The sequence below is a fragment of the Rhinopithecus roxellana genome, chromosome 13 (genome assembly GCF_007565055.1).
Source record: "Rhinopithecus roxellana isolate Shanxi Qingling chromosome 13, ASM756505v1, whole genome shotgun sequence".
Taxonomy (NCBI): Eukaryota; Metazoa; Chordata; class Mammalia; order Primates; family Cercopithecidae; genus Rhinopithecus; species Rhinopithecus roxellana.
Window position 1 is genome coordinate 19,168,277 of NC_044561.1, and position 23,909 is coordinate 19,192,185.

Below are 23,909 nucleotides of genomic sequence, written 5' to 3' on the forward strand. Positions count from 1 at the left end.
AAACAAATATTTTTGAGCAGATAGCTATTCATTCCAGATTTCTGTGTGTACCCACACTGTTTCAGGAGCTCTTCTAGGTAAAGCTGAGATCACAGGAACATTAGAGTTAAGTAAAAGCAGGTGACAGGCTTAGCTATGGTTAGGAATACACAAGCTTTGTTGGTGAAATCCAGAGTCCTTACAGCCACACCACAAGGTACATCCATTTGGACTATAAGAAGCGCTTCCTTTAAAGTTCCTATTTCAGCATAAAGAGGCTGTCCTTTTTTTTTTTTTTTTTTTTTTTTTTTTTTTTTTTTTTTTCTTTTTTTTGAGGAATAGTTTTTACCTGGTGCCTCCTGTGGGAGGCTGAGGACTGCAAGAGGAGAGCTCGCAGATACGCCTGTTCACCCCCTCTGGTACTTGTGGCTTGCTAGCATGTTGTTATGATAATCTCGGGCGTTCTTTGCATTGTGTTTATGAACAGGGTTTTGTTTTTATTGTTTCCTTGTTTACAGTAAAGGCTGAATTACATAAACATTGAGTAATGTATGTGCTTTGTGGCTCCGAAGTGTGTAGTGAGCAAAAAGACAAAAGAATCTGCAAATCATCACCCTTATCAATGAGGGATGGCTGCCTTGACCTGTTGCAGGGTAGCCCATGGTTACTCTCAATTCACTATCATGGAGGCCATTTCAGTGGAATTTAGTGTTTTCAAAAGAATCGAATTACCTGTTAATTTGGGAGCTCAAGAACAAGCACATTTCCCCTTGAAATCAGCAATACTTAGATGTTCCACGTAAGATGTTTGACTTGACCAGGGGTTCCCAGGAATGTATGCCCTGATGAGGTGGAACTTAAAAAAATTTAGTTACTATAAATGACCAGTAAGTATTTAGAAAAAAATACAACAGCCTTGCTGAAATAGAATTTACATACTTTTAAAGTTCACCATCATATTGGTTTTATGTGACTATTTTGTATCAGGTTCCTTAGAAGCTGACCCTGAGAAGGCCATTGTTCAAATGACTTATTAGGGTCATTCTCAGAAGAGTGAGGCGGGCAGGAGGCAAGAAGCTCAGCAAGGTTGTGGTCTCAGCTGGAGGCCGGCTTCACCACCCCACCCCACCCCATCCCAGGGCAAATTGCCCTACAGAGTTAGTCCTACCTCAAGACCGGGGGCCTTTTGTACCCTTCAGCCAAGGATGTGAGGTGGAAGGGGGCCTTCTGTTTCAGTAAGGTGAATTCTCTGGGGAAAAGGGCAACTGTGCGCTTCCTTCATCAACACTTAAAGCAATTGGAGGATGAATGTTTAGGCAGGGTGCCAGCAACATCCACAAGCCAGATCCACCTGTTTCTTAAAGTTCATTCCATCCAGGTAGAGCTGCTCCATGGTTCCAACTGGTCACAGTCCTGGGGGAATGTACAAGAGAAGGGTCAATGGGAAAGGACAAACCATAGCCCCTGCGATTGTAGTTGGACCCCATGCAGAGACTGATACTTGTCACCTCTCATCCTCTGTCTGGCACTTTTGCTGGTCTAGCTTGTTTGCCTGGTGGGTGGATCCTGCTGCTCTTGTCTAAGGGGGTCTGAGCCTCTGCTTACTATGCCTTTATGAGGCAGTGGTTGTTACACTTACATAGTTAGAGCTGGACATGCAGGTACCAAGAGATAGCATGAACCACCTGAGTACCAAATACATTGCTCCCTCCTGTTACTATCTGGCAACATCCTTTCTTCCTAATGATGGTTAGAGACAATCACCTCTTTCCAGAATGCTAACTCTGCTTGCCAGTTTACAAGCGCATGGACTGTCTAGGAAGCAGCCATAGCTTCGTGTTTAGTGAAGCTCTTACTATATCACTTACTGGAAATGCCTCCTCTACTCCCCACACTGCCACTCACAGAGACCAAGACTTCAGCTCACAGAGCCTAAAGTTGTAGACAGGAGGCACAGATTCCCCAGGTGTGTCACTGGGAGTGCTAGTGGGCGGGGCGCTCCTATGTCCACCCCTTGGTTACTAGACATGTTGGGGACATAAAACCATAAGATGAATATTAAGTTGTGTATCACATCATGAAGGACCCCATCCTTACAGGGTATCATCTCCAAGATTGACATCTCCACTATCCACAAAGACAGGAAAGACTCAGAACTGGAGTGACATCAGGAAAACGGCAGAGTAGACAGCTCCAAACTCCTATCCCTCTACAGAAACATTGAGAAAAAGCAGCAGAAACTTTGCCAGAACTCTGGAAAATAGTAAAAGACTTACATCAGTCAGGAAAGTACTGAAATGAGGAAGGGCAACTGAAAAGTGACAGAACAGTTGTGTGGCATTTTCACTTGCCCTTGCCCCACCCCTTCAGTCAGCTTGATGGTGATCTTGAAGACGGTAGTCCACTTTCCCAATTCAGGACCCAGGTCCCAGGTTCCAGAGGGAGCAAGGCAGACCTTATTCACAAATGACTGCGTTTGTCTATTCTAACTGGTCAGAAACGATCTGAAAGACTAAAATGAGGCATTTGTCTGTTTCGCCCAAGTGTGAATCCACTCAAGGTAGAAAAGTGGCAGGCATTGCTTGAAAACATTCTGAGTTGACCAAAAAACCCACAGCTCTCTGAGACAAAAAGTTGTGGTTCAGACATATAATAGATTACATAAAACCTGGGAGGAAAATCTGGGAGAGTTTCTGCGGGAAATTAGGGCATTCAAAAAATACTTGTGTCTACTGGGGATTTCAAATGTCATGCACATACCCAGGGCAGGTCATGCATTCAGGAAAGATCTGAGAAGACCCTAAGCTTTTTCCTTTCGAAGATCTCTAGGACCAGGATTATCAAGAAGTGAATGCTAACACAGAGTTGTTAATATCCTGGTTAGGTGTTGAAGGAATGCCCCAGCACAAATCCAATCTGTAAAGATTGAAAGAGATACTTAAAAAAAAATTTTTTTTCAACCACGGATGAATACATAAAGAAAATGTGGCATGTACATACAATGGAACATCATTCAGCCTTTTTAAAAAAGGAAATCCTGGCCAGGCGCAGTGGCTCACGCCTGTAATCACAGCACTTTGGGAGGCCGAGGCCGGCGGATCAAGAGGTCAGGAGATTGAGACCATCCTGGCTACAGTGAAACCCCATCTCTACTAAAAATAGAAAAGAAAAATGAGCCAGGCGAGGTGGCGGCGCCTGTGGTCCCAGCTACTCAGGAGGCTGAGGCAGGAGAATGGCGCGAACCTGGGAGGTGGAGCTTGCAGTGAGCCCAGATCAGTGCCACTGTACTCCAACCTGGGTGACAGAGCGAGACTCAGTCTCAATAAAATAAATAAAATAAAATAAAATAAATAAAGGAAATCCTTCCATTTGCAGCAACTATACTAAGTTAAAGAAGCCAGACACAGTAGGACAAATACTACATGCTCTCACTTATATAAGGCATCTAAAATATTCAAACCGAGAAGCAGAGAGTAGAATGCTGGTTGCCAAGGGCTGGGGGGAGGAAGAAACAAGCAGGCATTGCTCATTGGGTGCAAAGCTTCAGTTATGCCGGAGGGAGAAGTCCTAGAGACCTCCGGTACAGCATGGTGACTCTAGTTAACAGCACTGTATTATATACTTAAACATCTACTGAAAATAGATCTTCTGTTAAGTGTCCTTATCACAAAACATAAGAATTAGAAATGAAGAGAGAGGGAGCAAACGTTTTGAAGTGATGAATATGTTTATGGCATTGATTGTGGTGATGTTTTTATGGGTATATACTTATTTCAAACTCATCAAGTTGTGTACGTTAAATATGTATATCGATAAAATGGTTTTTAAAAATACATGAAGCAAATGCACATTTCTCCAAAGAAAATATACAAATGGCCGATACGTACATGGAAAGATGCTCAACATCATTAGTCGTGAGTGAAATGCAAATCAAAACCAGAACGAGATGCCACTTACTGATAATGAAAAAGATTACAGCAAGTGTTAATGAGGCCATGGGGAAATTGGAACCTTATACACTGCTGGGAAGGAAGTAAAATGGTGCAGGCACTTTGGAAAACAGTTTGGCAGTCCTGGAACGGTGAAACATCAAGTTAACCATATGATCCTGCAAATCTACTCCCAGGGTATACACTCAAGAGAAATGAGAAGATGTGCTCACAGAAAAGCTTGTGTCTGAGTGGGCATAGCAGCACTATCCATAATAACTAAAAAGTTGGAAACAGTCCAAATATCCATAAAATGTGGTATATCCACACAATGAAATATTACTCAGAAATACAAAGTGCTAATACATGCTACAACATGGATGAAACTGAAAAATATGCTGAATGAAAGAAGCCACATATAAAGCACCACGGGTTGTGCGATTTCCTTAATATGAAATGTCCAGAATAGGCAAATCTACAGACAGAAAGATTACAGACAAAAATAATACATTTGTGGTTGTTTAAGGTCGGGGGTTGCGGGTGAAATTGGGAAGGAATTTGGTGGGGGCCAGGAAGCTAAGGGTACAGATTTTCTTTTTCAAGTAATGAGAATACTTTAAAATTAATTGTGAGTGGGCACAGTGGCTCACGCCTGTAATCTCAGCACTTTGGGAGGCCAAGGTGGGCAGATCACTTGAGGCCAGGAGTTCAAGACCAGCATGGCCGACATGGCCAAACCCCGTATTTACTAAAAGCCCAAAAATTAGCTGGGTGTAGTGGTGCATGACTGTAGTCCCAGCTACTTGGGAGGCTGAGATGAAAGGATTGCTTGAGCCCAAAAGTCCAAAGCTGCAGTGAACTGTGATTGCACCACTTCACTCCAGCCTGGATGACAGAATGAGACCCTGCCTCTAAATAAAATAAATACATAAATAAATAAGAGAAATCCAGCAGCATATTAAAAGGATAATACACATGACTAAAGTGGAGTTTATCCCAGGAGTGCAGTGTCAGTTAGACATTTAAAAATTATTTAATGGGGATGGGCTCGGTGGCTCATGCCTGTAATCTCAGCACTTTGGGAGGTTGAGGCAGGCGGATCACGAGGTCAGAAGTTCAAGACCAGCCTGGCCAACATGGTGAAACCCCATCTCGACTAAAAATACAAAAAATTAACCAGGCATGGTGGTGCATACCTGTAGTCCCAGCTACTCAGGAGGCTGAAACAGGAGAATCACTTGAACCCACGAGGGGGAGGTTGCAGCGAGCTGAGATCACACGCCACTGCACTCCAGCCTAAGCGACAGTGCAAGATTCCATCTCAAAAACAAACAAACAAAAAAGTTATTGGAAGCAAAAAAAGGATAAACTAAATCTTGCGGTACTGGATAAGAGGTGAAAGTATTATTGTGACCTCTCATTTAGCTTTATATATATATATATAATAGGGTAGATACAAAAACAATAATAGATACAGGTATGTACGTGGGTTAGTAAACGACATATATTACCTAACTGTCTCATCCAGCTTTGAGGGCTTAGAAGTAACACATCTCAGCACTGACGAGCACACCCAGTGTCCAGATCTTAGTTTCTAAAAAAACACTTTCCAGTGAAAGACCCAGGTTACTTTAGAGAAATGGTGGATTCCAGGGTTGAAGCAGGAGAAACGCAAAACGAGCCTATAGCATCTTATTATATCAGAAAGTAAGGATGTGCTCAAAAAACAAAATGAAGCCAGGTGCAATGGTTCACACCTGTAATCCCAGCGCTTTGGAAGGCTGAGGTAGGAGGATTGCTTCAGGCCAGGAGTTCAAGACCAGTGTGGGCTGTAACATAGCAATAACCTATCTCTATAAAATAAAAATAAATTAGTAATAATTTTTTTAATTTAAAAAGTGATGGAGGCATGTCAAAAGAACTCAAGAGCCAGTGTGAAAGGGCTCCCAATGGGCAAAGCTGGAAAAATGTGAGCAACAAATTATATAATGTCATATTGTTTATAGTCCACTGTATAAAATAAATACACGTTAGGGCTCTATACTAATATAATGAATAGATGAATAATAAGAGACAAATCTTTCATACAAAAAAATTAAAAATACTATGTGTAACTCCTGCCATCTGCAGGGGGTGGACCCAGCACCCCCCACCACCGTCACTACAGAGAGTGGGCTGGACTGAGTGGCCCACTTCTAAAGAAGCGCTTACGGAAAGCGAGCAGCAGTGAAACCCGGAGAACACTGCCCTGGCCAACGGACCAAGGTTGCTGCCATCACTGCTATCATATGTACGCTGTAGGCTCCTGACAGGGTGTGATGAGGACCAAGGTTGCTGCCATCACTGCTGTCATATGTATGCTGTAGGCTCCTGATAGGGTGTGATGAGGATAATCTGTCTCTTTGAGACTCTTTCCCAAAACTCATAATCCCAATACAATCATGAGAAAATATTACACAAATTCAAATGGGGGGACATTCTACAAAATAACTATCCCTCAAAATTGTCAAGGTCATATGAGAGCAAAGAAAGACTGAGAAATAGTCTCCAACGAGAGGAGTAAATCTGTAACAATCTGTGACAACTATAAATCTAAAGTTGTTCTAAAATAGTTTATTTAATACACCAGATTAACAAAGTAAAACAGGAAAATTACATGATCATCTCAATAAATGTACAAAAAGCTGGCAAAATTCAACACTCATTACTGTGTAAAAAATAAAAATATAAACCTCTTAGCAAAAATATAAACCTTTATATTTTTCTTAAAGAAGAAAATATCCTCAGCCTATTAAATGGTATTTGTGAAAAACCCACAGTTAACATCACACTTAAAGGCAACAGACTGAAGCTTTTCATGCTTAAGCTCAGGAACAAGATAAGAATATCCACTCTCACCACTTTCATTCAGCATTGTACTGGAGGTTCTGGCTAGTGAAATAAGGCAAGAAAAACAAATAAGGGCTTTCAGATAGAAAAACATAAATAAGGTTGGGCATGGTGGCTCACACCTGTCATCCCAGTACTTTGGGAGGCTGAGGCGGGTGGTTTACCTGAGGTCAGGAGTTCAAGACCAGCCTGGCTAGCATGGTGAAACCCCGTCTCTACTAAAAATACAGAAATTAGCCAGGAGTGGTGGCACATGCCTGTAGTCCCAACTACTCACGAGGCTGAGGTAGGAGAATCACTTGAACCTGGGAGGCAGAGGCTGCAGTGAGCCAAGATTGTGCCACTGCTCTCCAGCCTGAAAGACAGAGTGAGATTCCATCTCAAAAATAAATAAATAGATAAATAACACTGTCTTTATTCACAGAAGACTTGATTGTCTATGTTGAAATCCAGTGGCAGCTACAAAGAGAGCACCAGAATTAATAAACGAACTTGGCAAGGTTTCAAGATACATGGTAACCACACAAAAATCAATTGTATTTCTGTATACTGGCAATCAACAATTGAGTATCAGAATATGAAATATTTAGAAATAATTTTGACAAAATATGTGAAAAACCTGCACATTCAAAATTACAAAACATTGCTGAGAGAAATTGAAGCAGCCCTAAAGAAATGAATAGAAATACTGAGGTCATGATTCAGAGGACGCAGTATTGTTAGGGTGTCATGTCTTCCCAAATTGATCTGCAAATTCAACATAATAACAATGAAAACATTAGCAGATTCTTTTCAACTGGCAAGCAAAAATTGTATATATTTATGATCTACAACATGATGTTTTGATACATGCATACATTGTGGAATGGCTAAATCAAGCTATTTAACATTATCTCACGTTATTATCATTTTCTTTGTAGTAAGAACACTTAAAATCCACTCTCTTGGCAATTTTTATGTGTACAATATATTGTTATTAACTATAGTCACCATGATGTGTAATTACATGATGTGTAATACATGTCTTGAACTTACTACTCCTGAATAACTGAAATTTTGTGTCCTTTGACCAAAGTCTCCCCAATCTTCCCACCCCCCAGCCTCTGGAAACCACCCTTTTACTCTGTTTCTATGGCTTAGACTTTACTACACTCCACATATAAGTGACATCATACAGTATGTATTGTTCTGTGTCCGGCTTATTTCACTCAGTGTCCTCCAGTTCATCCATATTGTCACAAATAGTAAAATCTCCTTTTTGATGGCTACATAGTATTCCATTGTGTATATATATCACATTTTCTTGATCCATTCATTTTGTTGATGTATGCTTAGGTTTATTCCATGTCTTGGCTATTAACAGTGCTGCAATGAACATGGGAATGTAAATATTTCTTTAACATACTGATTTCATGTTGAAATCTATAGTCCTTTAGATGTATATGCAGTAGTGTGATTGCTGAATCTCAGCAGAATTTTTTTTTCTTTTTTGAGATGGAGTCTCGCTCTGTTGCCCAGGCTGGAGTGCAGTGGCACAATCTCGGCTCACTGCAAGCTCCGCCTCCCGGGTTCACGCCATTCTCCTGCCACAGCCTCCTGAGAAGCTGTGATTACAGGCATGCACCACCAAGCCTGGCTAATTTTTGTATTTTTAGTAGAGACAGGGTTTCACCTTGTTAGCCAGGATGGTCTCGATCTCCTGACTTCATGATCCGCCCGCCTCAGCCTCCCAAAATGCTGGAATTACAGGTGTGAGCCACCGCGCCCAGCCAGAATTTTTACTGTGGAAATCAACAGACTGATGCTAAAATTCATATAGAAATGCAAAGGACCTAAACTTGCCAAAACAGCTTTAAGAAAGTACAAAAGTTGGAAGATGTATACTACCTGATTTCCAGACTTATTATAAACCCATTTGCAGTAAGACGGTGTGGTATTGGTGTCAAGATAAACAAATACATGAAAGGAACAAAATAGCTCAAAAGCAGAGCCAGACATATATGAACAACTGATTTTCTTCAGAGGTACAAAGGCTTTTCAGTGGAGAAAGGAGAATCTTTGAACATATAGTGCTGGAACCATTGGACATCTTATACCAAAGAATTATCAGCCGGGCACAGTGGCTCATGCCTGTAATCTCCAGCACTCTGGGAGGCTGAGATAGGCGGATCACCTGAGGTCAGGATTTCAACACCAGCCTAGCCAACATGGTGAAACCCTATCTCTACTAAAAATACAAAAACAAAAAAATATATAGCCAGGCGTGGTGGTGCATGCCTGTAATCACAGCTACTTGGGAGGTTGAGGCAGAGGTTGCAGTAAAACGAGATTGTGCCACTGCACTCCAGCCTGGGCAACAAGAGTAAAGCTCTGTCTCAGAAAAAGAAAAAAAGATTTTTCAATCCACGTTCATACCAAATACAAAAATTAACTCAAATGGATCATAAACCTAAGTGAAAAACCTAAAATTCTAACATTTCTAGAATAAAACATAAAATAACATTTTTGTGACCTCAGGTTAAGCAAAAATCTCTTAGATCATACACCAAAAGCATGATCCATGATTTCAAGATACATGATAACCACACAAAAATCAATTGTATTTCTGTATACTAGCAATCAACAATTGAGTATCAAAATATGAAATACTTATAAATAATTCTGACAAAATATGTGAAAAACCTGCACACTCAAAACTATAAAACATTGCTGAGAGAATTGAAGTCCTAAATAAATGAATAGATATACCGAATAACATATAATAGATATAAAGAATAAATTGATTAGTTGTACTCCCTTAAAGTTTAAAAATGCTGTGCTCCAAAAGACACTGTTTAGAGAATTTAAAAGCAAGCTTTTGACTTGGAGAAGATATTTACAATGCATACAACTGACAAAGAACTTACATTCAGCATATAAAAAGAACTCTTAAAACTCTATAAAAAGATGACAACCAAAGTTTTTAAATAGGCAAAAGATTTGAACAGACACTTCCCCAAAGAAGATGGATGGATGACAATGAGCACATGAAATAATATGCTTGACATCACCAGCCATTAAGCAAATGCGAATTAAAACCATAATGAAATATTATCACACACCTACCAGAATGACTAAAATTAAAAAGACTGACCATACCAAGTGTTGTCAAGGCTGTGGAAGAGTCGGAACTCTCATATACTGCAGGTGGGACTGCGAAATGTTGCAATCACTTTGAAAAAACACTCTGGAAGTTTTTTTTTTAAAGTGCTTCTTAACATATACCTGCCAAATGGCCCAGCCATTCCTCACATACATGGTTAGCCAAGAGATATGAGCGTGTACGCCCATACAAGTGCTTGTATTTGAGTGCACATAGCTGCTTCATTTGGAATAGCCCAGACTGGAAACAACCCAATGTCCGTCAATGGGTAGATAGGAAAACAAACTGTGGTATAGCCGTGTGATGAAATACTCAGCAATGGAAAGAATAAATCACAGAACCACAAAGTGAATCTCAAAATGATTATGCTGAGCGAAGGAAGACAGATTTTAAAAAGGGCTTGCTATGGGGTTTCATTTCTATAAAATTATGAGAAAGGCAAATCGATAGTGAGACAAAGCAGATCAGACATTGCCTGGGGCAGGAGAGGGGACAAGCTGGAAGGATTGTACAGTACCGCAAGGAAACTTGAGGGAGTGATGGACGTGTTCACTCTCTGGGTTGTGGTGATTGCTTCGGGGATGCATTTGTACGTCAAAACTTACACCTATCAAATGATCCAGCCATTCCACCCCTAAGTATTTACCCGAGAGACATGAAAGCACATGTCCATGCAAAAACCCATGTATAGTGTTCAGAACTAGATCACTGATGATTCTTTACCAAGAATGGAGTTTCTGGAGTAAACTCCATTAAGTTAACTTCTGTTTCTTGGTCAGTTTTCTACGTAGTAAAGATGAACCATTTTCATTTTTTCACATTTCCATTGTAAATTTTCTAAGATTGGATTCACCAGAACGTTTTCCCTTGCAAATATTGTAAGATTTCATATATTGATGAGATATACAACAAGGACCTCTGCCTCTGTAAGTGTCAATATTGTGCATGATCCCTGCCATGCCCACTGTTCTGGCATCAGAGTCTTGCCCTGTACAGTTTAGCCACTGTCAAACCATTTTCTTTTATTTTTGCTATCAATAAGCTTCATTATGAATTCGGTTTTTACAAATACTTTTCATTTGCTTAGGCTCCCCATGAGAAAACAGTGAGCACACCTCTCGGATGTCCAGGTGGGCACACCCCTCAGATGTCTAGTTTTAGTTTGTCACACAGCTGGTCATTCTTCCGTTTCTCCTGTCACTATGCACAGGAGACGCCTGCTTCAGGATCTGAAAGTTTAAGGGTTAAACTACCCATAGGAACATGAAGGCAGATCAAAGAGTGTCAATTTTATTCTTTTTTTTTTTTTTTTTTTTTTTTTTTTGAGACGGAGTCTCGCTCTGTCGCCCAGGGTGGATTGCGGTGGCCGGATCTCGGATCACTGCAAGCTCCGCCTCCCGGGTTTAGGCCATTCTCCTGCCTCAGCCTCCCGAGTAGCTGGGACTACAGGCGCCGGCCACCTCGCCCGGCTAGTTTTTTTTTGTATTTTTTAGTAGAGACGGGGTTTCACCGTGTTAGCCAGGATGGTCTCGATCTCCTGACCTCGTGATCCGCCCGCCTCGGCCTCCCAAAGTGCTGGGATTACAGGCTTCAGCCACCGCGCCCGGCCTCAAGAGTGTCAATTTTAAAAATGAAAATTGGAACATCTATTACATTGGTAAAGATAGACATGTTTGACAAGAACAGTGTTGACTTAGATGTAGGGAAATGGACACTCTCATGCATCACAGAAGGCTAAACATTCCTTCCTAGAAAAGAACTGTGGGCCGGGCGCGGTGGCTTAAGCCTGTAATCCCAGCACTTTGGGAGGCCGAGACGGGCAGATCACGAGGTCAGGAGATCGAGACCATCCTGGCTAACACGGTGAAACCCCATCTCTACTAAAAATACAAAAACTAGCCGGGCGAGGTGGCGGGCGCCTGTAGTCCCAGCTACTCGGGAGGCTGAGGCAGGAGAATGGCGTAAACCCGGGAGGCGGAGCTTGCAGTGAGCTGAGATCTGGCCACTGCACTCCAGTCCGGGCGACAGAGCGAGACTCCGCCTCAAAAAAAAAAAAAAAAAAAGAACTGTGGCACTTTGTCTTATAAGTGTCCCTATTGTGGAAGATCAATGTAGAGACATAAGATGGGCCTGCACACTAACATAGAAATATCTCTATATTTGCTAAATGGAAAAGCAAGTCATAGAGCAGTACGAATGGTGAAAAATCAGGAGATTATGTGATACGTCACCATATTACACCAGGAATCACGGCTTGAATTCTCCATCCAGTCTATGGTCTCCCATAGAGTGCTCCTTGAGAGTAGGCCCTGTCTCTCCAAGGAGATCCAGATGTCAGCTATAGGTGATAGACCCAGGGTAAGATTTTCTCCGTCACTGGGGAGAGAAGAAACTAAGGACAAGGAGCATTTATGGGGAGACAGAACCAAGAAAATCAACTCTGGTCCCAGAAAGCTCAGAAGAGAAGCAGTGAAGTCTCTGGGGTAGAAGAAAGCTGCTGCTGCTGTAGCTCAACCCCAACTTGTCCAAAACCCCTTCGTGACCGCAGCCAGCACACCTTGCCCCATACATCTGTGTGCAAGCCCACCTGGCTCTGTGTCTGGCTCGGGGTCATTGAGGGTGAATCCCAAGCTGCTGCTGTTACAGCTTCTGCACAGGGCCTTGCATTTTGTATGCTTAATATTTAGAGAATGTCAAGTGTCTGGCACCAGGGTATAAAGATCATACGCCCAGTAGGAAGATTAAGAAACTGGCTTTAGGAGAGAGAGCCTAAAACTCAACAAAATGAATTACCAACTCCAACTTCAGCAGCACCAGCTCTTAGCCAAGGCAGATAGAATGTTTTAAGTGTGATCAACTGTTACTATCCTACAGCGCTATGGGCCATTCGACTCAATATGCAAGCCCTCCTATGTGGCCAAAGCATTTCAGGGGTCATAAGAGGAAAATGGCAGGCACCAAAGTGCCCCTGCAGGTAAGCATAAGAGTATGCACCAGCAGTCACCACCAGCTGGCCCATGAATGACAGCCCACGTTCACGCATGTTTCTGGTGTGTCAAGCCCTGCTGTGATGCTCCACATCTGTCCTTCTTTCATGGTCACACAGCCCTCTGGCACATCTTCCCCAGAGCACAGAGCTTATGAGGGGTGGAGCAGAGTATTTGTTTGAACGTAGGTAGACCAATACATTTTAAAGATGAAGATTCACAGCTGCTCCATCCAGGTGGGCACATCCCTCGGATGTCCAGGTGGGCACACCCTGGGCGTGGTCCTTTAAGCTTTCTCAGTCAGGGTTCCTCCCACCTGCCATGGCACCCTCTCTGCCACCTGTCTTGGTAACCGGGGCATAGGACCACCTTGCACTTGACTGACACAAGCCGCTAGGTGGACATACGTACGAGTGAAAACTTGTTGCAATGACTGCGCAGCCAAGAGCCAAGGTTTTCTTTCTGAGACCTGCCATCTTCAGTCTCACAAGGGGTTAAACCAGCAGTCCAGTTTTGCATTTTTACTCCCTGATCAGAGTGAGCAGTTGGCCTGAACCTATCAGGATTTCCTCTTTTTTTTTGAGACGGAGTCTCACTCTGTCACCCAGGCTGGAGTGCAATGGTGCAGTGGTGTGATCGTGGCTCACTGCAACCTCCGCCCCCCGGGTTCAAGCGATTCTCCTACCTCAGCCTCCCAAGTAGCTGGGATTACAGGCACCGCCACCACACCTGGCTAATTTTTCTGTGTTTTTAGTAGAGATGGGGTTTCACCATATTGGTCAGGCTGGAGGATTTCTTTCCCAGGATTTTGCAAATAGATGTGAACAGTTCCAAGTACTCTATGCTGCTGCCCCCAGCATGGGGCAGGGTGGGGCAGGTACTCTATGCAGACCAGGGTCATGCCTTGCCTGGGTTCCTCACCATTCTTGGTATCTGCTTCTGGCCTTTCCTATTGGTTCTGTGTGACATCTTTTCATCCTTATCACTTAAATGGCTCTAACTGGTTTCTGTTCCTTGCAATGGAAGGTCTTAAAATAAATAACCCCAAATCCTAAGGAAGCCATTCAAAGCTCACTCAGGGGCATCCAAAAAGTATTCCCCATTGCAATTCCTGGAAAGCTCTAGCAAAGAATACATTTTTAAATTTGCTCAAATCCAGGAACTATTAAGATTTAACTACAGGCAAGTAATGAACAGCAAAATTGTGTTTGGTAGTAGACACTCGTTGTTTTGGTGGCCCAGTGGCCTCCTTAGCCTTTGTGTTCTGCGTGCAGAATCTTCTCTGTGGGCGTCGACACCACCAGGAGAACACAGCCTCCTGATAGAAGACTTGGACCCACACCCCTTCTTTCCCAGTCAGCTCACTCCCAGCTGCTGTTTTGGAGGCCCACCCCCTTTGACTTGCACATGCAGCAATGGCTCTTTTATTTTCACCATTTGTCATTTTCCCTAAGTGAGAAATAAGTACCATTCCTGGTCTACAGCCCCAGGTCACCTCATTACAGCATTAAAAATCCAGATTTTAAAAAACACAATTGGCACTAATGTACAAGCAATTCCACCTTATTGTAGGGTGAAGGAGAGAGGGTAGATTTTTTAGGGGAAATTTGGGTTTGAGTTGGGAGGGGAGATAGGAAGAAGTCCAGAAAGCATCTCTTTATGTATATGCATGTATACATACAGATATGTGTGTATGTGTCTGTGTGTATATATATATATATGTTTATTTATTTCATCTTTCCTTTTTCTCAGCACTGAAGCGCTCACTGGGTCTGTTGAGAACCGGGTCATATCAGGAGGTAAAGGTCAGTTCTGGGAGCTCTGTGGTCTCCACGTCATAATAGTTCTTTCCGTCGGAATAGGTCTTCCCCTTCAAGGCCTCTATGAGCTGCTGTAGGCGCTTGGCAAAAGAAAGTCCTTGGGGAGGTTTTGTGGTAGATGAGGGTGGAGGTGGGGGCGGGGCCGGGGGTAAAGGTGAGGGTGGAGGTGGGGGTGGGGACGGGGGTGGAGGTGGGGGTCGAGGCCGAGCTGAAGGTGGTCGGGATGGAAGTGGTCGAGGGGGCGGTTGGAAATACCAAGGAAGGTGAGCAGAGATAGGGTGGGAGGAGGGGAGTCGAATCGGGGGTGGTCTAGTGGTGCGGGGTGGAGGGGTGGCCGGTTGAATCATGTGCAGAGCATTAGAACCGATCTTGGAGGCAATCCAGTTCAGATAGGGCCAGGTGGCCGTGTAGATTCCGGGGCGCTTGGCACGGGCACAGCCTACCCCCCAGCTTGTGATTCCCACGACCACGTAGGCGCCTTCCTTGCTGTCTTTGCACATGAGAGGCCCGCCGCTGTCCCCCTGCCCAGAAGGACACAGAGGTCAGGATCTGCCTGAACCATTCTTTCCCTGCCAAGAGGGGTCAGAAGGCTCTGGGAGGACAGTTTCCACAGTCACATGGTTTCCTGCTGCCATAAACACAAGTGGGTGTGGTAACATTTGAGGGGGTGTCAAGGGCTTCATTTGGGATGTGAGGAGGGTGTGGATTGTCAGGGCTTTCCTTGCAGTGAGATGAGCAAGCTCACGTGTCCATAGGGGCACATGGCAGGGGCTGCCAGTGGCTGCCACCGCTCATCCCCACTGTGACTGTAGGTGCTAGAAAAGGGACCGGGGAAGCAGTCACTAGAGAAGGGCCCTAGGCAGAGGGGTGGAGATAATGGAGTTTGGGGATCCAAAATGAGGATGTTCTCAGGGGCCGGGAGAGTCCCAGAGGGACCCAGGGGCCCAGAAGCCAGAAGGAAGGTTACCTGGCAGGTGTCGATCTTGCCTAAAGGATACCCCGCGCACACATTGGTTTGCTGAATGCGCCCATTGTACCACTGGGTCGAGTTACACAAGTCCAGGTCGATGAGATCCACACGCGCCTCCATCAGCATAGATGATGGCCTGGGGGCTACAGTCAGACCACTCAGCGGTCAGTGATCATGGGAGATGCAGACAAAAGCCCTGCCTCCTTGCCCCACCGAACCCCATCCTCTGTGACGCTCCAGTTAAACCTCAGACCCATCCAGTCAATGCCCCGACCTCTCCTTATACACCAGAAAGAGCAGACGAGAGGTGATGGGAGGAGGTGGGGAAATGTTACCCAAATCAAGTCCAGAGGAGCGAGGAAGAGAGGAAGGAAGGGTGGAGGCCCATGGACAGGTAGATGGAGAATGGGCAGTGGAGGGTGGGTGTGCATATTAACGATGGATTATGGAGGTTAGCTGCAGTATTACCAATAACACCCAGTGTGCACTAAGCACTCACTGAGTCACATGGTCCTGTTATTCCCATTTTGGACCAGAAGGCTGGAGCACCGCCCACCCAGTTCACAGCAGAGATGTGGTAGGGCTACAGCCTGGCCTTAGGACTGCTCCTCTCCAGACTCCAGTCTGAGACACACTGTCCACTCCCACAGTCTGGCTGTAGGCCACCCTCCCTGCTTCTTGTCCCTCATCAGGACTCCTCGGCTCAGCTGTGGACAGGATCTGCTGGAGTTGGATCGATAAGCCCCTCCCCATACGCTACAGATCTGTTCCGAGAAGACTGCAGGGGAAGCTCGGGGCAGCGCCTCCACACACTGGCAGACCTGGCAGGGGCAGAGGCGGTTGAAACAACCCTGACACGGAACTTCCTTGAAAACCCTGGACTCGGCCAGGCGCGGTGGCTCACGCCTGTAATCCCAGCACTTTGGGAGGCCGAGGCGGGCGGATCACAAGGTCAGGAGATCAAGACCATCCTGGCTAACACGGTGAAACCCCGTTTCTACTTAAAAAAAATACAAAAAATTAGCTGGGTGTGGTGGCGGGTGCCTGTAGTCCCAGCTACTCGGGAGGCTGAGGCAGGAGAATGGCGTGAACCCGGGAGGTGGAGCTTGCAGTGAGCCGAGATGGCACCACTGCACTCTAGCCTGGGTGACAGAGTGAGACTCCGTCTCAAAAAAAAAAAAAAGCAAGCCCTGGACTGTCTACCATGACCTTTGGGTTAGAAAAACCCAATGCTACGGTGCACGCAGTCAGAGTTGCTCCTTTTCAAGGGGTCTCACAAACAGAAGGGTCCCCAACAGCAGCAGCCACTCTGGCCCCCACCACAGCAGCACCTACAACCCAGGGGGTGGGTCTGGACGTCACCTGCAGAGCAGATGGGAGCAGACTGAGGTAGGGACAGACCCAGAACATAGCTGCACAAGCCAAGACAGGAGACAGGGAACACAAGAGTGATGTGCACAGGGTTAGGCACAGGCAGGTGTCTGGTAAGCAGCTGCTGAACGAGTGTTCCCTGGGCTTTATGTTTTTTAATCCCCTTAGCTGCTGCCTTTTCTTACCATCCAAGCAGCAGTGAGAGTTTTGTATATGCACTGCCCTTGGGGTAAGGGTGACATTGAAACAACAATGACAACAATCCTGGGGCTTATTAGTCATTAACAAGACTTCTTTTTTTTTTTTTTTTTTTTTTTTTGAGATGGAGTCTCACTCTGTTGCCCAGGCTGGAGAGCAATGAGGCGATCTCGGGTCACTGCAAACTCCACCTCCTGTGTTCATGCCATTCTCCTGCCTCAGCCTCCCAAGTAGCTGGGACTACAGGCGCCCGCCACCACGTCCGGCTAATTTTCGGTATTTTTAGTAGAGACGGGGTTTCACCGTGTTAGCCAGGATGGTCTTGATCTCCTGACCTTGTGATCCGCCCGCCTCGGCCTCCTAAAGTGCTGGGATTACAGGCGTGATCCACCGCGCCTGGCCAAGATGACTTTTTAAATCTATGGCAGAGCCCATAGTCTTGAAAGCCATGGGTTTCACTGTGAAGAGCCAGGTGTCCTGAAACAGAAAAGGGTTTTCTCAATCCCAACACCTTGGCAGGCTTTTTGTTTGTTTGTTTGTTTTTAGATGAAGTTTCACTCTTGTTACCCAGGTTGGAGTGCAGTGGCACGATCTTGGCTCACCGCAACCTTCACCTCCTGGGTTCAAGTGATTCTCCTGCCTCAGCCTCCCGAGTAGCTGGGACGACAGGTGTCCACCACCACACCCTGCTAATGTTTTGTGTTTTCAGTAGAGATGGGATTTCACCATGTTGGCCAGGTTGGTCTTGAACTCCTGACCTCAGGTGATCCACCCGCCTTAGCTTCCCAAAGTGATGGGTAAATTATAGGAATGAGCCACTGCACCCCGCGGACACCTGGGCTTTAAATAACAAATGCTTAAAAGCCTGCTGGGACTCAAAACCCAATGGGAAAGAAGCCATACCTGAGGATAGCTCTTCCAGCCCCAAAGCAGATGAGTTGAAGGAGGTGGTAAGACTCGGAAGGTCTGAAGGAATCACAGGAGCTGGAGCCTGGGGGTGGAGGTGGTAAGACTGGAAAGGTCTGAAGGAATCGCAGGAGCTGGAGCCTGGGGGTGGAGGTGGTAAGACTCGGAAGGTCTGAAGGAATCGCAGGAGCTGGAGCCTGGGGGTGGAGGTGGTAAGACTCGGAAGGTCTGAAGGAATCACAGGAGCTGGAGCCTGGGGGTGGAAGTGGTAAGACTCGGAAGGTCTGAAGGAATCGCAGGAGCTGGAGCCTGGGGGTGGAGGTGGTAAGACTCGGAAGGTCTGAAGGAATCGCAGGAGCTGGAGCCTGGGGGTGGAGGTGGTAAGACTCGGAAGGTCTGAAGGAATCGCAGGAGCTGGAGTCTGGGGGTGGAAGTGGTAAGACTCGGAAGGTCTGAAGGAATCGCAGGAGCTGGAGTCTGGGGGTGGAGGTGGTAAGACTGGAAAGGTCTGAAGGAATCGCAGGAGCTGGAGCCTGGGGGTGGAGGTGGTAAGACTCGGAAGGTCTGAAGGAATCGCAGGAGCTGGAGTCTGGGGGTGGAAGTGGTAAGACTCGGAAGGTCTGAAGGAATCGCAGGAGCTGGAGCCTGGGGGTGGAAGTGGTAAGACTCGGAAGGTCTGAAGGAATCGCAGGAGCTGGAGTCTGGGGGTGGAGGTGGTAAGACTGGAAAGGTCTGAAGGAATCGCAGGAGCTGGAGTCTGGGGGTGGAGGTGGTAAGACTCGGAAGGTCTGAAGGAATCGCAGGAGCTGGAGTCTGGGGGTGGAGGTGGTAAGACTCGGAAGGTCTGAAGGAATCGCAGGAGCTGGAGCCTGGGGGTGGAGGTGGTAAGACTGGAAAGGTCTGAAGGAATCGCAGGAGCTGGAGCCTGGGGTGGAGGTGGTAAGACTCGGAAGGTCTGAAGGAATCGCAGGAGCTGGAGCCTGGGGGTGGAGGTGGTAAGACTCGGAAGGTCTGAAGGAATCGCAGGAGCTGGAGTCTGGGGGTGGAGGTGGTAAGACTCGGAAGGTCTGAAGGAATCACAGGAGCTGGAGCCTGGGGGTGGAGGTGGTAAGACTCGGAAGGTCTGAAGGAATCGCAGGAGCTGGAGCCTGGGGGTGGAGGTGGTAAGACTCGGAAGGTCTGAAGGAATCGCAGGAGCTGGAGTCTGGGGGTGGAGGTGGTAAGACTCGGAAGGTCTGAAGGAATCGCAGGAGCTGGAGCCTGGGGGTGGAGGTGGTAAGACTGGAAAGGTCTGAAGGAATCGCAGGAGCTGGAGCCTGGGGGTGGAGGTGGTAAGACTCGGAAGGTCTGAAGGAATCGCAGGAGCTGGAGCCTGAGGGTGGAGGTGGTAAGACTCGGAAGGTCTGAAGGAATCGCAGGAGCTGGAGCCTGGGGGTGGAGGTGGTAAGACTGGAAAGGTCTGAAGGAATCGCAGGAGCTGGAGCCTGGGGGTGGAGGTGGTAAGACTCGGAAGGTCTGAAGGAATCGCAGGAGCTGGAGTCTGGGGGTGGAAGTGGTAAGACTCGGAAGGTCTGAAGGAATCGCAGGAGCTGGAGCCTGGGGGTGGAGGTGGTAAGACTGGAAAGGTCTGAAGGAATCGCAGGAGCTGGAGCCTGAGGGTGGAGGTGGTAAGACTCGGAAGGTCTGAAGGAATCACAGGAGCTGGAGCCTGGGGGTGGAGGTGGTAAGACTGGAAAGGTCTGAAGGAATCGCAGGAGCTGGAGCCTGGGGGTTTCTTTAAGACTTGGGCTTATGGGTAGAGAACGTGTTTGCAAAAATGAAAAAAAAACAACAACAAACAGAAACAGAGCTATCCTATTAGGTTTATGGGAATTCCAGAACAAAAAAGGTTTTATATGGCATCCAAGATGTAGCTAGGAGACTACAATCCTTCTGAGTAATAGAATAGGACAGCAACGACTGGCAGTGGGGACCCTAAGTTCAGCCTCCCAGGACCACAGGGACCCCCAAGAGCTGTGGACATCGTCAAACAGGGAACAGAGCATGGCAGGCGAGGGGGCTGCACAGAGGCCAGGGCAGAGCCATGGGTATCGGCAGCTGGAATAGAGGCTGTCCCTCCAGGCCAGAGGGGATGGCCATGCGTCAAGCAAGGCCAGTGAGAACAAGGACAGCTGGGATGAGACTCCCCTCCCTGAGGGACAGGAGAGGTGACAAACCTGTCAGAAACTTAGACCACCTCCTCAGAGAAGGAAATAAGAGTTAAAGGAAGAATCCTCAAATTATTGATTTTTTGTTGTTACCCAAAAAAGGCTGCGTTTTAAACTCAAATGACTGAATTGCCTTGAAATAAGAAGACTCATTATCCATTATCAAGGAAAAAAAGAGATGGAGAGCTAAGTTAATTTCAGTCACATCTTCACATCTCTACTGTGACTGGATAAAGACTCACCACTTATGGAAAACTGGAAGCAGAGGTCACATGCAGAGATCAAGTCCTACTGGGTCTTGTCCTGCTGGCAAAACCTTGCCACCCATAGCTGCGATTTAATGGGGTAACCTGTTGCTTCTGGGATAAACAGTATCTCTAGTGTGCCTGAGAATGTGGGGAGAGGTGTCTGGGACTTCTCTGACCACGGAGTCAGTAATGACAATTTGTTCTAGGTCACACCTGGGGCCCTCCGTGAGCCTGGTCTGGTATGGAAGAAATTCCCCCTACTCTCCTAGAACTCATCTGGTGTCAAGTGTGTTAGGTAGTGTTGGATGGACAAGAGATCTGGGAATCAGGGGAAAGAGAGACAGCTTGGTTACAGACAGAGGTCTAGAGCGGCAGCTACACCCATCTTGAATGGAGAGGTACCTGGTGGACACTCCAGGAAGCCTGAAATAGAGGAATGCCTATGACCCACAGAAAGCCACACCGACCACCTGTCTCCTTCCCAGTCTACAGAGCAAACGTCAAGTAACGCGGATGGAGAGGGTAGATTTGGTGCTATGACGGCCCCAGAGGCAGCTGCTGATGGTGACAAAGACAGCCTGGAAGCAGGAAGGCTGGGCCCTGGAATCACAGGTGTCAGGAAATGGTCAGCTTGGAGACATCTGATCCAGCCCTTCCATTTACAGATGAGGAAACCGAGGCCCAGAGAGTGGAAGGCACTCTTATACAGCCACATAACCTTATCTGGAGCTCTTCTCCAAAGGCTGTTTCAGGGTTGCTCCTTGTTTCCAGGGTCCAGCAGCTTGGGCCCCGGGTGCCAAATACAGACACAGGCTCAACCCCATTCTAAGCAATGCTGCAGTTCTGCCTGCACCTGCCATCAGTCCTCCCATAGAAAGCAAGACAAGTCACCCATCATGTGACCTGGCACAGGGGACTATGGAAGGCCACAGTGATGTCTCTACATATAGCGCCGTGAGGAGGATGAAAGTTGCTTGGCTGGGTGTCAACAAGGGACCACTGCACCTCAAAGACCACCAGGAGAATGGCCAGCAGCGTCCCCCCTTGGAGGTGCTCCCATACTCACCTTTCTCTTCTATATATCCCCAGCCAGCCACCGAACAGATCTGGGGGCCTCTGGGGAGGCCTGCCTTGAAGTGGGGCAGGCAGCCCGGCCCAACGAAACGCCCACACGAAATGGGAGGGGTGATCTTCACGAGGGCAATGTCGTTTCCCTCTGTTGCAGAGTTGTATTTTTCATGAATGATAATTTTCTCCACGTATCTCTCTTGCAGAGGCGCCTTTACTGGTTTATTGTTCCCGTATGTAATTTCCTTTGCTCCGAAAACCAGTCTCCAGTCATACACTTTACTGTGGGCACAAAGGTAAGCCAGGTCACAACTGACTAGACAAAATCCTGGTGACAGTGACCCTCAGGGCCTTCCCCTAGCAAAGTTCTGGACCAGCCCCCAGAGTCTGGCAGCCACCTGGCCCAGAGCCCCAGGGAGACTCTGCACAGCATCCCTGGGGAACACCCCTCTCTGAGAAGAGCCGTTCTGAAGACCTCCCTCTGTGCATCCCTACACCTACTTTTTGCCAACGAAGCAGTGAGCAGCAGTGAGAACCCATCGCGAATTCAGCAAGCTGCCTCCACATGCGTGGTACCTGTGACTGCTGTACGTGAAGATCTGGAGGCTGACCATCCAGGGCCAGGCCCCATGCTGTGCAGCCTTCCCGCCAACGATGCGGACACCACCTTGTGGGTTCTGCCTGAACCGTAACCCACAGGGGCCACTGGGGAGAGACCAGGACACAGTCAAACCTAGCATGAGCACAGCCTGTCCTTGTAACTCCACAACTGAGGGGAAGCAGGAACATGGGGTTGGGAAAGCGGGAAGAGCTTCCGGCTTCTGGGAAAGCAGGGGCAGCCTGGGCTATGTAGGACCCGCAGGCTCTAGGAAATGGTTCTGGGGCCACGACTTCTCCCGTCTTGTGGGTGCAGTCACAGGTGGAGAAAGAGGAGGCCACAGGAAGCCAGGACAGGCTGTACAGGCCCTGAGGGATGACCCGTCCCTGGGCAGAACAGGAGGGTAGAGGTGGGGATGCGGGACCTGGGGATAGAGGGGTGTAATGGCCTGAGGTCTTTAGAACCAATCCTGGGTCGGAGACTCAGGGAAGAGTCAGGTGATGAAGGAGGTCCTGGGGCTGCAGGACTGGGTTGACAGTGATGGGAAGAGGGATAGTAGCCAGGGGCAGATACTGTGGCCCACAGGTGTAGGGGGCACAGTGAGAGCAGTGGAGGTCTAGAGGTGGAGGCTCTGGGAACTGTGTCACAGGTGGGAGGCCACATATAGCTTGGGAGGTGTTGGTGTTTTGGGTACCTTGGAGTGAGAGAGTCTACTGGGAGTTGGGGCGCAAGTAGTGTGAAGCGATGATATCCTGGGGCTGTTGGGCGCAACCACGGGTTGGGATGTCTCAGCCGTCTGGGGGGGGATAAGGGCTCCCAAAATCAGGAGTTTGTGTCTTCAAGACAGTGGGGTCAGTCGCTGGGGGAGTGGGAGAGGCATAAGGAGCCCGAGGTGCTGAGGGGTCCATCTCTGGAGGAAACCATGAAAGCTGAGGGTCTGGGGCTCCAGGCTGCTGATTGTGGGAGCAGGGGGGTCCAGGTTAGGCATGTGGGTCACAGGAGCTGTGAGACCCGGGGACTGCTAAGGCCCAAGCCCAGCCTCCTTTTCCCTAGCCCTGAACAGAGGGAGTCAGGGTGGGACCTGCTCCTCAGAAGATCCTTCCCCCACCAAGATGCCCTGACACTTACTCACACGTGGCGTTATCTTTAGCAACCACGGACACTGCCAAGACCAGCAGAATGGCAGTTGGTAGCATCTCAACCATACTCCCGGTGCTGCCTGACCTGAGAGCCTAGTGACCTCACAAAGCTCCGTGGCTGCCTGGCCAATCAGCAGGGGTGACCTCCCACCCCACCCCCAGCAGTCGAGCCAGGTAAGAGCCCTTCGCCTTAACTGGTTTGTGCCGAAGAGACTTCCTGCCTTCCTGCATAGGCTCCCCCCACACCAGGATGATGGTGGACTCCTGTGCAGCCTCACTCCCTCTGTCCCAAGGCCAGGGTCTCCATTCCCAGTTACTCTTGCGAGGTCCCCACATCACCCAAGGCTCTGGCTTTGTGCAGGGTCGGGGTCTGCCTCTCAGGTATGCTGTAACCACTGCAGACTCACAGACTGAGGAGCGGCTCAGCCCTTCAGTGATGAGACGGTGCAACATGTTTG

At 47.4% G+C, this 23,909-nt stretch overlaps 1 protein-coding gene across 1 annotated transcript; it reads right to left on the reverse strand.

Moving 5' to 3' along the window:
• Positions 1-14,632: 14,632 nt before the first annotated feature.
• On the reverse strand, positions 14,633-23,543 carry ACR (acrosin). The gene is made up of 5 exons (XM_030914421.1): positions 23,441-23,543; positions 22,216-22,419; positions 21,713-21,996; positions 15,714-15,859; positions 14,633-15,267 (listed from the first exon to the last, which is right to left on the reverse strand). The coding sequence occupies exons 1-5, from the start codon at positions 23,515-23,517 to the stop codon at positions 14,719-14,721; spliced, it is 1,260 nt and encodes a 419-aa protein (XP_030770281.1). The 5' UTR covers positions 23,518-23,543; the 3' UTR covers positions 14,633-14,718.
• Positions 23,544-23,909: the final 366 nt, after the last annotated feature.